Below are 17,147 nucleotides of genomic sequence, written 5' to 3' on the forward strand. Positions count from 1 at the left end.
ATACCTGTATTTAAATCATACATGTATGTTTCTAAAAAAAAGAAAACCTTAGAAATCCAAACCACTTTTTTATTTTATTTTGGGGCCACATGTGGTGGTGCTTAGGGCTTATTCCTGACAGGTTTCAGGAGACAAGAGGGGGTGCTGTGGCTCCTACTTGAGTAGGTTGTATGCAAGGCAAGAGCCCTGCTCTCTGTACTATTGTTTCAGCCCACCATTTTTGCTTTTAAAATGCTGATTAGAGGTCAGGCAGGAGGAGGTTTGGCAGGCCCACGCCATGCCGGTGGCCTGCTTGGCCAGGCCTAGGGGGGGTGCGGGATTTGGGTAACCCCAGCACCCCTCTGCCGCCTTGCTCCAGATCTCCAGGGCTTCCCCGGGCCACACCCCTGGGCAAGCCGGTGAGTTGGGTCCCTTGGTGGAGCTTGAAGGACCCTAGGCCTTCCCCCACTATCCATGCGGCTCCTTAGGGAGGGTCTGGGTGGGGCTCTGAACTTCTGTTCTCCCAGCTTCTTGAAGGATCTCTCCTTCCTGGGAGCCGGGAGTCAGGCAGGAGGAGGTTTGGCTGGCACTGGTAATCTCTGTCCAGTCTACATTTTCAAAATCGCACGGGGGCGATAGCACAAGAAACATTAATAGTACTCTCACAAGAAACATTACTAGTACTCACTATCATTGAATTATGTTTTTATGTATGCAGAATGTCCATTTTGTACTCTGCCCTTTTGCATACCCCTTCATAAGTTCATATTTCTCTTTAACTTCTTTAACTCCTATCATCATTACTCCTTTTTTACCCTTTCTAACTTAAGTACTCTTGAGTCCTAATTCACAGACCAAAGTGGTGCCCTAGAGTTAACACCCACACAACTATTTTAAAAGGCATAAAAAGGACACATATCTTTTCAACATTTTATGGGTGTTTTCTTTGACGGCTATAACTTTTGCTAAATACTTTCTTATACAGTGATGATCCCCCCCCATTTTTTTTTTATCTTCTCTTTGTGAACTGCTCAATATGGAATTTGGTGTGAAAGAATCCCTCAGTTTAATACTTATGTTTGAACCAAGTCATGGGTCTTGTTGGAAATGTTCTTATGCCCCCATATATCTGATAGCACCACGTGGCTTTATATCTTGTTTGCGTAGGCACACTGACATGGGAAAATACTATACATACCAATAAGTTCTTATCTAATAGAAAGGGGAACACACAAATCTTGTAGTACAATGAGACCTTACACCCTGAACATTGACATAAAGACCTGGCACAGGCCTCAGAAGAATGGACATTCTCCATTTACCCCTTGATCTACAGAAGACATTTACAAAACATCCAAGGTTGTATATAACATCACCCGGAGGCATTCCTGTACCAGGGACGACCCTACAGCTGCTCTGACATCGATCTACTCAAAAGAGACATCCCTTAGCACTGAGAAGACAACAAGAACAATGACCTGTTTACTGGACAGGGCTTGCTGTATTGCCCCTTTATGGTGAGGTTTGTCTATAACATCACCTGGAAGCAATCCTCTACCACAGAAGACCCTACCACTGCTCAGACATCGTCCTGCTCAAAAGAGACTTCCTTTAACACTGAGAAGACTTAACAACAACAACAACCTGCTTATAGGACAGGGCTTCCTGCATTCCCCTTTCATGGTGAGGTGAAACGAGAAGGCACTCCTCATCATGACTTCAATGTAGGACATGCAGATTCCAGAATCTTTAATACAGAAACATGAGACCAACAACAGAGACTGTGTGATAAGTGTGTTGGCGCTACGGACAATGTCTTGGAGCGAACGATAACTTTCCTGAGGCCTAGAGCTGGTCTTATGCCAGGAAACTTCAGGGGTAGGATCTCTTTGTATTTAGGCCAAGGCTATTCCTTTCCATGCCTCTCATATTTTGGTGGGCCTATGCAAACAACAATTGCCACTCTAACACCGTTTTTACTGTGCTCCTTTGACTCTAATCCTTAAAACACACCCACTTAAAATTTGAGGTTAACTTAAGCTAATATGCATGTACATGGAAATGTAAAAAACACTATGCCTCTAATGTTTAAGGAGTTACGTAAGTTTGATGGCTTTAGATTGCCTTGTGTGCTGTTAAGAAATATTATAATGTGCTACAATCTGGGGACTTGAGGGAAAAAGTAATTGCACATGGATTCTGTTTTATTTATCTTAACTTTCTTTGGTGAAAATTCAAAGTTAAGATATCAGCAAGGGGACTTCTTCTGATAATTATGTTATGGGTGATTGTCCTTCCACTGTAACTTTACCTTATCCTCTTTCTTTGCATCTTTTGTTCTCATAATTCATAATAAAAAATTATAAAAAAAAACCACCCTTCCAAAAGAGAAAAATAGAAGTAAAAGAGTCTCAAAAACACTATACCAAATTTTATTCAAATAAAAATGTACAAATAAACAAATAACACTTGTAGCATTAATAAAAAAAAAATGCTGATTAGAATGAACTATGTCCCAGATACTAAATTTTATTTATGAATAAAAACTAAATGATCCTTATATTTTTTAAACAGCAAGACTTATCTTACTCCCAATATTAGAATAATATAAAATTTTATTTGCATATTGATATTACCCTTAGCAGATAAATCTTTGGTTTTATTCTGTGCATTTTCCTCATTTCCCCTGGAGATTTTCTAGTAAGATATGATATTTTTGTTATATTGATTTCTAAGATACTATTAATTTATTCATTTGTATTAAAGTAATATTTTAGTATTCAAACCATTGACTTTATATTTTATATGTTATGCTATTAAGAAATCTAATAATGGGGTTGGAGCGATAGCACAGTGGTAGGGCATTTGCCTTGCATGCAGATGACCCAGGATGAACCTGGGTTCAATCTCAATCTCTAGTATCTTATATAGTCCCCCAAGCCTGCCAGGAGTGATTTCTGAGAGCAGAGACAGGAATAACTCTGAGCACCACTGGGTGTGGCCTTAAAACAAACAAAAAACGAACAAATAAATCTAATAATGTGGTTTTTAAATTTATCCGTTCTTTGTGCTGAATTGCATATAATTTTCAGTATGATTCCCCTTTTCCATAACATTAGAAAACATACATGTGTATTTTGATGCAAAAATGAAATAAGTGGGGCTGGAGCAGTGGTGCAGAAGTAGGGCATTTGCCTTGCATGCAGCTGACCTAGGACAGACCGTGGTTCCATCCTCTGGCGTCCCATATGGTCCCGAGCCAGGAGTGATTTCTGAGCACATAGTCAAGAGTAACCACTGAGTGCCACCTGGTGTGGCCCTAAAACCAGAAAAACTGAAAAATGAAACAAAACAAAAAATGAGATGAGTATCAAGCTTTTAATTTTTTTCAAATCCAATTTTTATGGAAAGAAAATAATGGGTAGAGGAGTGTTTTGTATCTTTATTGTGGTAGAAGTTTTAAGGGTGTTTATCTCTGTAAACTCAGAGCCTTGTTTTATTTTAAAAGTTTTATTTTTTAAAAGTTTTATTTTAAAATTGTTGGCATATTTTTGGGCTTCTATTATATTTATCATCTTTCTTTCTTTTCTTTTTTTTTGTTTTTTTTTTTTTTGTTTTTTTTTTTGGTTTTTTGGGCCACACCCATTTGATGCTCAGGGGTTACTCCTGGCTAAGCACTCAGAAATTGCCCCTTTCTTTTCTTTCGTTATGTGCTATACCATGTTTCTCAATTCAAGACCATGGCGTGATTTTTGTTTGTCTGTTTTTTTTTTGTTGGTTTGTTTGTTTTGTCTGTTCTTTGAGGTGCTTATCGATATAGCTGGAGCCCTCACTGGATATTTGATACTTCTTTTGGTATTAGTGGAGTGTTTCACCTTCTTTTTCTCCATCTCCCAAATTGATGATGAGAGCCTTTAGAAGGACTCCGCCCATTTTCGGGGTATTAGATTCTTACCCCAGTTTATCACTTTTCTCTTTTTCAAACAAAACCACGCAACTTGAACTAACTAGTCCTGCCTCCAGTTAGAGGGGGAAATAAAGGAGGCATCAAGACCAAACAGGTGCAAGACTACTAAGTAGTGGGTTGGATACAGAGGGGACCACATATTCTAGCCGCCCTGGGGTGAGGGAAAAGGAAATGGGAGGTAGGACAGAAACGGAGGTGTAGGGAGGACAATTTGGCGATGGGAATCCCCCCTGATTTTATGTAAATATGTACCTAAAATATTATTGTCAACAATATGTATGCCACTATAAAAAAAAAAGAAATTGTCCCTGGCTTAGGGGGACCATATGGGACGCCGGGGATCGAACCACGGTCCTTCCTTGGCTAGCGCTTGCAAGGCAGACACCTTACCTCTAGCGCCACCTCTCTGGCCCCAACATTTATCATCTTTCTATGATTGGCACTTAAAAGTTTTATTTTAATTTTTTAACTATAATAACATTGCACTATAAAATGTTTCATGTTTGCACTGTTGAAATCTCATTTGTATATATTACATTAAGCTCATTCATGTAAAGTCCAATTTTGTCCTTCACCATACAGCTCCTTTTGTCTTATTTACCCATCCTCCTTCTTCCTTTATGATAACTACTAATTAGCTTGTAGCCTAAAAGTTCACTTTTGTTTTAATTCAAGTGCTTGGTTTATATTTTGCATGTGAGTGAAACCTAAGGGTGATTTTGTTTTTGTCTGACTTACTTCCTTAAATATAATACCCTCTCATGTTGTTTTAAATAGTAGGATTCACTCTTATAAATAGCTGTGTAGTATTCCACTGAATATATATGCACATCTTTATCAATCCTTTATAGATGGGAACTTCAGTTATTTCTAAGTTTTAGCTACTGTAAATAATGTTGCAATTAAACATGGATATACATTTAGCTCTTCAAATTAAGTATATTTATAATTTGGGGGTAAATACCCCAAAGTGTGATAGCTGATAGTTAGAAATTTATAATATTATTTTTTTGAGGAATTCTACTGTTTTTCCTAACAGGTGTGGTAAGTTACATTCCCACAGACAGAATAAAGGACTATGCTTTGCTACACATTTTATTCAACACTTGTTTCTTGTATATTAGACATTTTCACAGGTTTGTGATGATACCTCATTGTTTTGCTTTGCATTTTCATAATTATGAGAAGACACTTTTCTTTCCATGCACTTAGGGGTCATCTGTTTGAGTTTGGACTAATCTCTATATATTTCAAATTTATAAATGCATGCCTATATTTGTATGTCTATTAAGAATCTCGGGGCCGGGAAGGTGGCGCTAGAGGTAAGGTGTCTGCCTTGCAAGCGCTAGCGTAGGACGGACCGCAGTTCGATCCCCCGGTGTCCCATATGGTCCCCCCAAGCCAGGGGCGATTTCTGAGCACATAGCCAGGAGTAACCCCTGAGCGTCAAATGGGTGTGGCCCAAAAACCAAAAAAAAAAAAAAAAAGAATCTCAATAAGAAAGCTTTTAAAGTAAGTCATTTGTGTGTGTGTGGGGGAGCAATAGAACATTAGGTATGGAACTTGCTTGCATATGACCCACCTGGGCTTCGTTCCTGGCATCCCATTTGCTCCTCGAAGACTCACTGGGAGTAATTCCTGAACAGATCCAGGAGTAAATCCTGAGTACTGCTGGATGCGACTCAAAGTCAAATAAAATAGTCAGTTGTCCCTAATATCACTGATAGAAAACTTTAACTTTATATATGCATATAAAAGTTGTTTATTTAGATATCAGGGCTCAAACCCAGTGCCTCATGATGCTCAATCATCTATATTCTTGTCCTCTTAATTTTTAACACTTATGAGTTAAAATACCATCAATATCAAATACAAATTCCCATTTTTAAATTTTAAAAGTGGAATATATATTTTCTTTGACATTTATTTTTATGAGCACAGCACTACTTTCAAATAGTATTTATTATGTTTACTAATGGATGCCCTAGTTCTTTTTTATTGGCTATTATACTTATTTCCTAGAACTTTGAAAATGTTTATGATAGGCTATACTTTTTCTGTTAAAATTTAATATTTAGAATTAGAATTATGAGTGTATTAGAATACTTTATTTTTGATTCATTTTTGGGTCCACATTTAGTAATGTTCAGGGCTAATTCATGGTGCCAGTAGTTGATCTCAGGCCTAAAGAAAAACATCTGCTTTCTAGCCTTTTGAGACATCTTTCTAGCCTCAGAAAGGTTTGTATTTTTTATTTTTTCTTGCCTCAAAATTGGAGTCAAAATCATTCACTTTATTGACCACTTTTATTCTGATCATTTTCAGATTCGTGATTATATCTGCAAATAATTTAGTTCCCTAATTTTCAATTTTTAATCTCTTATTCTAGTATTATATGCCATGCATATGTACAGTTCCTTGTTAGCCTTAGTCTTGAGTTGAATGAGGATTCCTCTATTTAAAAATTATTATATGTAAAAAAATGAATAAACTAGGTATGTATATACAACGATATTAAGTATATTGGTATAATTTTTTGTTTGTTTTTTGTTTTTTGGGCCACATCCATTTGATGTTCAGGGGTTACTCCTGGCTAAGCGCTCAGAAATTGCCCCTGGCTTGGGGGGGACCATATGGGACGCCTGGGGATCGAACCGTGGTCCTGATCCTTGGCTAGCGCTAGCAAGGCAGACACTTTACCTCTAGTGCCACCTCACTGGCCCCATATTGGTATAATTTTAAAATGATTATTTTATTTAAGCACCATGGTTATAAAATTGTTTGTGATTGAATTTCAGTCATACAATGTACACTACCCTTTACCAGTGCACATTTCCAGCCATCAGTGTCCCAGTTTCCTGCCTCAGGGCTAGACATTTTACTTCTCTCTCACTCTCCCCTTTTTTTCCTTTTTTTTTTTTTTTTTTTGGTTTTCGGGCCACACCCGTTTGATGCTCAGGGGTTACTCCTGGCTAAGTGCTCAGAAATTGCCCCTGGCTTGGGGGGGAACCATATGGGACGCCGGGGGATCGAACCGCGGTCGCGATCTTTCCTTGGCTAGTGCTTGCAAGGCAGGTACCTTACCTCTAGCGCCACCTCGCCGGCCCCCCTTTTTTTCCTTTTAACACTGTGGTTTACATTTTTAATTACCACTTTTATATTTTTAATGTGGAAAATATAGCTAACTTTATTTCTTAGTATTCTTCCTTTGTACTATTTTTTAAGTAAACACAATACACTGAAAATTCAATAAAATAGTTTTTCATAATTGAAGTCTAAGTCCAGTTTACATTTTGACATTTTTTCTCTTTTAAGACAATAATCCCATTATTTCACAACCAGTGCTTGTGAAAGACTATGAATTATATTTTAAACACTAGAAATTAAAAATTATAATTCTCAAAGTTTTGTTATATTATGTACATGTACCAACCAGCTCAGGAGAAATAAATAACATTCTACATAAATTGGATCTAATAATGTCAAAGCTAATAAAAAAGGAATTCTGAATGTAACCTAACTCCCTCCACCCCAAAGCATCTAACCCAGTCAATTCCCTGGTTCACTAGGTATGATCGTTCTGCTAATGTTTTCATTCTCCAGAAACACTTTTCTTTCAGTTTTGGAAAAGTCTGCTTCTTCATCTTTCATATGTTTGCATAGGCTTCTGTTTCTGCTTCTGCCTGGGTAAAAAAGAAATTACCATTTTTATTCTACAGAAATATGATACACTAAATAGATTGTCAATATGACCTTTTTAGATATTATGTTGAGAAATTTATTTGGTAACCAATTAAAGTATATCATGTTGCTTTCAAAGCAACAGAATAATCCATTCATTATATGATTTCTGAATTATTTTTAATATATTTATTTGAACACCATGATTAAAAATGTTTGTAGTTGGATTTCAGTTATAGAAAAGAACAACCCCTTCACCAGTGTAATCTTCCCACCACTTATGCCACCCCTCTCCCCCTCCCTCTCCTGCCTGTTTTTTTTTTTTTTTTTTTTTTTTTTTGGTTTTTGGGCCACACCCGTTTGACGCTCAGGGGTTACTCCTGGCTATGTGCTCAGAAATCGCCCCTGGCTTGGGGGGACCATATGGGACGCCGGGGGATCGAACCGCGGTCCTTCCTTGGCTAGCGCTTGCAAGGCAGACACCTTACCTCCAGCGCCACCTACCCGGCCCCTCTCCTGCCTGTTTTTAAGATAGGCATTTTATTTCTCTCACTCATTACCATTGTCATGATAGTTTTTAATGTAGTTACTTCTCTACCTGCACCACTCTTTGCTAAGCTCCATATCATAGGTGGTTCTTCCAGCCCTCATCTCTATTGTTTCCGGGTATTATTACAATACTGTCTTTTATTTTTCTTAAATCCCACAGATGAGTGAGACTATTCTGTGTCTGTCTCTCTCCCTCTGACTTATTTCACTCAGCATAATAGTTTCCATGTTCATCCATGTATATAAAAATTTCATGACTTCCTTTGTTCTGATGGCTGCATAGTATTCCATTAGGTATATGCCTCATAACTTCTTTAGCCACTCATCTGTTGTCTGGCATCTGGGTTGTTTCCAAATTCTGAGAATTTAACCCGGGTCCATCTTGGGTCAGCCGCTTGGAAGGCAATTGCCCTACCACTGTACCATCTCTCTGACCCCTTACCATGTTGTTAATGAAGGGGCCCCATGCATATTACTTTATCTTCTTTCAGTACCCAGCTATGATGTTTTTAAGCCATCTTCTCCCCTTACCAAGAATAGATTTCCTGTTTGCTTATCCACTGTTAACGTTCTATTTTTTTCTGTTAATATTTTCATAAGTATTTTTACATCAGTAATATTTGGTTAACATGTTCTATTTTGGATATTTTTGGTTATTTTTTCAAATTTACTAATAGATTTACAAAAGTACTATTTTATATATATTTATATTCTATACATATAAATACACTTTACTCTTTTGTGATTCCTAATTATGATAGTTGTTTATTTTTATTTTTAAGGCATAATGTACTTTGGCTTAATTTTTATATACATTTCTCCATATTTTAATTTACCTATTGTCTTTTTTTGTTTGTTTGGGGGCCACACTTGGCAATGCTCAAGGATTACTCTTGGCTCTGTGCTCAGGGACCACTCCTGGCAGGCTTGAGGGAGCATAAGAGATTTTGGGAATTGAACCCAAGTCATCTGCATGCAAGGCAAAACCTTATCCACTACTATTGCCCTGGCCCCACCTATTGTCTTTTACATTAATTTTACTTTTCTTTACTTATCTATTATTCTTCATGTGTGCAAAACTTGAAAAATTACAACCATATCTTTCAAAAATTTAAATGTCTGTATATTTGGTTTAGAAAAATGAAGAATATTTGGGCCCGGAGAGATAGCACAGCGGTGTTTGCCTTGCAAGCAGCTGATCCAGGACCAAAGGTGGTTGGTTCGAATCCCGGTGTCCCATGTGGTTCCCCATGCCTGCCAGGAGCTATTTCTGAGCAGACAGCCAGGAGTGACCCCTGAGCACTGCTGGGTGTGACCCAATAAACAAACAAACAAGAAGAATATCTAATAAAAATAAATTATTATGATTCATAGAGTTTTATGGAGATATAATTTATAAAAGCTATAACTTTATATAATTTTATAAAGATAAAAATTAAGTATATTCAGGATATCAAAGCAATTATTCCTTTTGTATATTGTTCTGTGAAAAATATTTTTACTTATCTAAATAGAAAGAAAAATTTGAAGTTACATTTTCTTCTTATCTTTTGTTTATAAGTTCTATTCTTATTTTTTTTTTTCTGGGGCCGAAGAGACAACTTAGTGATAGGGAGTTTGCCTTTGCACACAGCTGATCCAGGACAGACGGTGATTCAAATTCCGGTATTCCATTTGGTTCCCCGTGCATGCCAGTAGTGGTTTCTGAGCACAGAACAGGAGTAACCCCTGAGCGTCATTCATGTGAACCCCCCCAAATCCAAAACAAAATAAAAACAAAACAAAAAAGAATTAAAAAAATAACAAACATCTGCTGGACACTCAGTAGTACTTGCTCTCTGCTTTATGGTAGCTTGGTCAGATAAACTCATTAAAATATTAATATTTGGCAATAGTTTAGAATATTACCATCCTCCAGAACAATTAAATTTGAATAGATAATTTTTGGCATCATTGTGTTTTAAAACCATAACATTGGTGGTTGAAAAAGTTTTTGATGAAAGATTAAATAGTGTGGACAATTTTAAATATTTATTTATTTATTTTGGTTTTTGGTTCACACCCTGCAGCACTCAGGGGTTACTCCTGACTCTCTGCTAAGAAATTGCTCCTAGCAGGCACGGGAGACCATATGGGATTCCGGGATTCAAACCACTGTTGGTCCTGGGTTGGCCGCTTGCAAGGCTAACGCCCTACCACTGTGCTATCTCTCTGGCACCATAAATATTGTTTTAGACAGCTATCTTTACATGTAAACCAACTCTAAAGACAACACTAAAATATGAATTTCTTCAGAATGTAAATATGTTAGAGACATTTTATACAGCTACACTGATCTGTCTCTTTTTAATTTTTATTTGTAGGCTGGTGGAATGAAGGCAGGGACCTTTGACCCATACCCTTCACATTCTACTGACCCTTACAGTCAGAAACCTGCAGATGCTCTTTCCAAATCGGTTAAGATTTTCCATCCACCAGGTGTACCAAAACGTAGGCCAGTTGAAAGTATACTTACTATGAATGTCAGAAGGTAAGTATATTTTAAATTTAGAGCATGAGTCGAGAAAAATGGTATCAAATATCTTCAAAATTGAATCTTTAGAATGTTATTTACTCTTTATATGTAATTTGAGAAAGAACAAATGGAAGTGTCTTTAGAAATTCCAACTTGGGCCGGGAGAGATAGCACAGCGGTGTTTGCCTTGCAAGCAGCTGATCCAGGACCAAAGGTGGCTGGTTCGAATCCGTGTGTCCCACATGGTCCCCCGTGCTTGCCAGGAGCTATTTCTGAGCAGACAGCCAGGAGTAACCCCTGAGCACTGCCGGGTGTGACCCAAAAACCAAAAACCAAAAAAAAAAAATAAAAAAATTCCAACTTTTCTGTACACTTTGCATTTCTTGTTGAAGTTAATTCCCATCTTCTGAATTCACGATTTAAAAAACTTGTTTTTCATATTAACACTGAGTTAATTATACTGGAAATACTGGCTGATAACAGAGGCTCAGAAGCATGGTATCTGAACTAATTGGTCATTCATTCATTATAAATGAGCTTTAGAATTCCAATAGTTTTGAAAAATTGTAATCTCACTTAAGATTTTTGTCCTTGTAGCAGAGAGATAATGGAAAAACCCTAAGAACTAAGCCTGGTATGGCCTAAACCAAAACCAATGAAAAGAAATTTGTTCTTTCAAATAATCATCTATGAAAATAGGAATATTCTGACTAATGAAAAATGCTATAAATATTATTTAATAGTACTTTGAATTTAAAAAGCATATTAATATTTTAAAACGGTCTAACCTAATTTTAAAAGTATTATTTATCCATTATTTGTATGTATAATATCCCAAATAAGAATTAATTTGATTGGGCCCGGAGAGATAGCACAGTGGCGTTCGCCTTGCAAGCAGCCGATCCAGGACCTAAGGTGGTTGGTTCGAATCCCGGTGTCCCATATGGTCCCCCGTGCCTGCCAAGAGCTATTTCTGAGCAGACAGCCAGGAGTAACCCCTGAGCACCGCCGGGTGTGGCCCAAAAACCAAAAAAAGAAAAAAAAAAGAATTAATTTGATTACCTAATATAGAAATTTTAATGTTAAACTATTTCATGTATATCTGAATTCAATTTTTATTATGCACTGAATTAGGGAGATATTATATTTTATTATAGGTAATATATAGTATTATATATTATATTATAATTAGCTACTGGATATTAGGGACATGCTTTCTTTGAAATTACATTTCTTTGCAAGGTGATTCATCTATGTCAGTTATAGAAAGTGATTATATCAATATTGTTGTTATATTACACATATAAGCCTATCCTTCACCATTTACATAAATTACCTGTTGTTATAGGAATAAATTCTGAGTTGGTAGCTTGTTGAACTTAGAAATAGAACATATAGAATATTTGAATATTTTTTCATGTTCCTTGACCTTTATCCTTTTGCAAGTTATATATCAGTATCCTGCCCAATTTCACTTAATAGAATAGAAAGTAACATTAGAATAATTCTCATTAGATATTTTTTTTCATGTAGTAGCAGGAAATGTCAGGTTTTCTGTATTCTTTTTGATCTAGAGAGCAGAACTGAGAAAATTTTGTCACATCCCAGCATACGTTTGAATGAAAGAAAAGAACAACTGATTGCTCTTCTGAAAAATCAGGAATTTGTCTCCTTACAGCATTTTTAGTTTACTCAAATCTCTCTTTTTGAATGATCTAAGTCTTATCTAAATCAAATTTAGGGGTCGGAGAGATAGCACAGAAGTAGGGCATTTGCCTTGCATGTGGCTGACCTGGAAGGGACCCAGTTTGATTCCTGGCATCCCATATGGTCTCTAGCCTGCCAGGAGCGATTTCTGAGCGCAGAGCCAGGAGTGATCCCTGAGTACCACTGGATGTGTGTCAACAGCCAATCAATCAATCAATAAAGTTTTTTTAAAAAATAAGTTAAATTTAGCTTATTTTATCTGAATTTTAAATGTGATAAATATATAAATAGTAGTATTTTAAATTAGTTCCGTAAACAACACTAATTTCTACTTTAAAAGTATATCTGACTTATGTAAATTGAAATTTTAGATTTTGTGTAAAATTTAGTTTTGTATTGCCAATATGTTGTAAATAGTTAAAAATTTAATGCAAAACGTTTTTCAAGAATGTATTGACATATACTCTTATTTACTTTCTAATTTTAGGACACTAAATAAGAAGAACTACACGTATGCTTCAATACAGTCCTATTAGCATCTGGAAGAAATATGTAGTCATTTCCAAGTGCTAATTATTTGAAAATACGTAAAATGTGGATCAGATAAATGGGCATTATAAAGAAACTTAAGCTGCAATTCTAATATTCTTCCTTGTTTCCATTATATTAGCATTTTTCAATGATTTAACATGATGGCTGACTATATTTGAATATACATTTCTAAGAACATCTTTAAAATATTTTGTGAACTATTAAAATATACCTTACCATTTGAAAGCTGTTGTTCTTATTAAAAAATTAGAGCTGAAGAGTAGGGATAGAGGTAGAGCTGGAGGTATAGAAAACAAACAGTAAATTTGTAACTTGCCATTTCTTCTTGGACATTATTTATAAATGAATTTGATAGCTATACCAATGACATAAGCTATTCAGGACTTCTTTTTAAAATTTTTATTGCAGTTCGGGTAGTATGGTTACAATACTAATAATATTAAAGTATTTTTAGCTTCAAGGAAATGTTTTTGAGGATCCCTCATGCATGCACACCTTACATATTGAGGTAAATGTCTCAACTTAACTTCCATTTATGACCTTTGTTGAGCATCATATTGCACAATGACAAATGTAGAATTAGTTGGAATAAAGGGAAGATGGTGAATATATTCTTTGTTCAATGTATTATTAAAATTGACAAAGTTAGGATAACTTGATAACTTCTTTCAATTGACATCCTCTCAAAACTTCTTACTGCCTCTCCTGTAGTATCCTCCCTAGTCTTCCTGTCTTAGAGTAATGCAGAAGGGCAATTCGAATCCTAAGGTACATCCTTATTCAATCTTGTTACATTTTTCTCTTAACCTACACTCATATTTCAGGAGCATTTTTTAGTTCTCCTTTAGGATCATTTTATTTCTGTTTGATATAGCCGAACCTAAAGGTTTATTTACAATAGTAAATCTTCATAAAAATATCATAGAAAATAAAATAAAAATTAACATGTTTTAAGTCCCCTAAAAAGTTAGTGAAGTAGATGCTAGTTATATTAAACTAGATTGATGATATTAAATATTCGAACACTATAATTTAAAAGCATTGTTTGTTTGAATTGAACAAAAGGAACAACCATCTATATGCTTTTTAAAATAATTTGAAAGTTAAAGCACAGATAATAAAAACTAAAAAGTATATGTACCTGAATTTTATATTACCTGAATTTTATATTTAAATTTATATATTATTTATATAAGTATATATTACATAATATACAATTTTATTATATTAATATATAGCTTTTATTAATATATTAGTATATTAAATATATTTTATATATTTAAATTTATATTACCTGAATTTAAAAAATTTACATCTTAAATTTAAAAAATTGTTACATTTTTATTTGATTGCCATTTATTTGAGGGATGGGGGGGGTGGGTTGAGTTTATGCTCAGAGATCACTACTGGCAGTACTGGTAATGAACCAGACAAGCTATGTGAAGACAAGTCTTGTTGTTGTTATTGTTTCAAGGGGGCTTAGGGGTCTATACCTGGTGGTGCTTGGGGTGTACTCTTGGTCCTGTAACTTAGTGATCACTCCTGGTGAACGCAGATGACTATATGAGATACCGAGAATTGAACCCTGATTATCCATGTACAAGACAAATGCCCTACCTGCTGTTATATTGCTCTGGTCCCCTTTTTTGTGGTTGATATTTGGACCACATCTGACAATGCTCACTCAGGGTTTACTCCTGGATCTGTGCTCAGGATCACTTCTGATAGAAGTGATTCTGGTAGAATCTGAGTCTGCTCTGTGCAAGACAAGTGTCCTATCCATTCTATTATAGCTTCAGCCCTGTGCCTATATTATCTCATTGACCCAATTACTTTTTTAAAATATAAAGGACACTCTTAGCAGAAATCAGGTGTCTGGGGGTCCAGGTAATGTTTGGATCAGTTTTTTGGGGCCCTGGTAGTGCTGGGGACAACTGGCCATACCTAGCATTATTCTAGAGGCTGTTGGTGCTAGCAATGGAACTCAGCCTTTGCAATGTTAGTCATGTGCTCTACTATTTGAGTTACCTTCCTGACTCACTTTCCTACCCTTCATTTTTAGTGCTTTCAACATAAATTTTCTATTGTGTTATCAATCTTGCAATAATTTAACCTTAGTTTTTTTAAATTTTATTTTATTGAAACTATTGTGATCAACATAATCCTTCATAGTTGAATTTGATTTATACGAGTCAGGGCCCTTTCACCACCAGTGTCATGTCCCTCCTCCAATGGCACCAGAGTGCATCCTATAACCATCATCCATTTGCCCCCTGGTCTGCCCACTATAATAGGCTCCTTTAAGTTTAGATTGTTTAAATTTAGGTCCCCAGATTCTATAATCATTGACTTTGGCTTTGATATTTAGTTCTGTCCTTATTTATTTTCCCACCAATGCACCCAAGACCATTTGGCCTTTCTTTGATCCTTTCTTTTTAGTTTTATAATTTAACCTTAGTTCCATATTTAAATGAATACAAGGATTAGTGTTTGTTATTTCTCCAGTACCTGAATTCATTATGTGTGATTCTAAGAATTTAGTAATTTTTCATGATATGTTATAGATATATTATATATTCTATCTGTAATTTGGCAAAATTATATATAGGGAAACTTTCCTGATTAACTGTCATAAAAATGTAGGAGGGTACAAAGCTTCATATTATAAGAACACTAATGTAAAGACAACTAGAGGCCCTATATTATTATCAATCAAAACTCAAGATCAAGGAATATCATTAGCAATAAAGAGTTCATAAAAGGATAAAGTCAGTAATAGGATTAATAATATTAAAAGTGCATATAAAAGAGCTTTAAGGCACACCAAAAATTTTTACAGACTGTGTAAAACTAATTTATTTCTCTGTAACTATTTCAAGGTAGACCAAAGATCAGAGGCATGAGAGATAGTGCAGCGGTAAGGCACTTGCCTCACTTGTGGCCAACCTGGATTGATCCCCTGCACCTCATATAGTCCCATAAGCAATGCCAGAAGCAAGCCCCAAGCACCACTAGGTGTGGCCCAAAAACCAAACAAAAAATCAAACAAAATTGAACAAAGATCAGTAAAGATACAGAAAATTTGATTAATATTCTGATATTTTTACTTAGTTGACATTTATAGAACTCCCCTCCCACCTCCAACCAAAGTAGCCGAATCTAGGTCTTTATTTTATTTTATTTTATTTTATTTTATTTCATTGGCAGTGCCTGTAATTGAACCTAGGGTCTTATATCCGCAAAGCACATGGCTTACGACTGAGCCATATCCCCAACTCTATGTATAGTCTTTTCAGATTCATAGGAAACATTAAGATAGAGCACATTATGAACAATAAGACAAGTCTCAACAGATTAAAAATAAATTATACCCTCATTATATCACCTACCTTCCTAATATTTTCAGGGCAAGGAGAAGGGAAGTGGGCCATACCAGGCAGTGTTTAGGGCTTACTTCTGGCTTTATTCTCAGAGATCACTCCTAGCAGGACTTGGAATCATAAGTGGTGCTGGGGATCAAATCTGCATATAAGGCAAACACCTGTATGCTGTATCAGAGCCAATACTTATCATCTGATGATGATCAAACACAGTGGCTTGTGCAGTTGTTTGTAATACAGTTGATTATGGCATCCCATGTTTGTTTCAAAACCAGTTGTACCACCAGTGTAGAATTTCTTCCATTGTCATTGGTTTCCCACCCATCCCCAAACCTATCCCCATAGCAAGCATGAAATAATTTTCTTTATATGGTTTGTCTACAACTAAGTGATAATGGCATTATTGAAAAAATCTCCAAAAGAAAATTTGTGAAAATGTTCAGATTTCACAAGAGTTCATTAAGTCAAAAACTTTTATTACTATGTTGAATAGAAGTGGTGAGAGGGTACATTGTCTGAAGATTTACCAAGCTGTTGATCATTCTGTAATAGTGGGTTTGTTGTTGTTGTTGTAGTTGTTGACCATAGATGGCTTCTGTGCTACTTTGATATCTAAGTTGGTGCATTCCTACTGATATGTCAGTCTTGTAAATTTTTGAGGTGTCTGTAGCCACATAAAGTGTCACATGCTTTATCTCCTGGTATTTTTAATTATAATAGAATTAAATTATAAATTGATTACAGAAGTGTATGAAGACTTCCAAAGTAAGTTAAGCAACTTACTTGTAAATATTCCATTAGTATAAAGAATAAACTG

At 35.7% G+C, this 17,147-nt stretch overlaps 1 protein-coding gene across 1 annotated transcript in view; it reads left to right on the forward strand.

The window, feature by feature from the left end:
- Nucleotides 1–12,934, forward strand: part of C4H4orf47 (chromosome 4 C4orf47 homolog) — a 43,989-nt gene extending 31,055 nt beyond the window's left edge. Inside the window, exons 6-7 of the mRNA XM_049772394.1 lie at nt 10,540–10,706; nt 12,886–12,934. Coding sequence (XP_049628351.1) covers nt 10,540–10,706; nt 12,886–12,934 — 216 coding nt within the window. The remainder of the gene's footprint in view (nt 1–10,539; nt 10,707–12,885) is intronic.
- The last annotated feature ends 4,213 nt before the right edge of the window (nt 12,935–17,147 follow it).

Source organism: Suncus etruscus, chromosome 4, assembly GCF_024139225.1.
Source record: "Suncus etruscus isolate mSunEtr1 chromosome 4, mSunEtr1.pri.cur, whole genome shotgun sequence".
Classification (NCBI taxonomy): Eukaryota; Metazoa; Chordata; class Mammalia; order Eulipotyphla; family Soricidae; genus Suncus; species Suncus etruscus.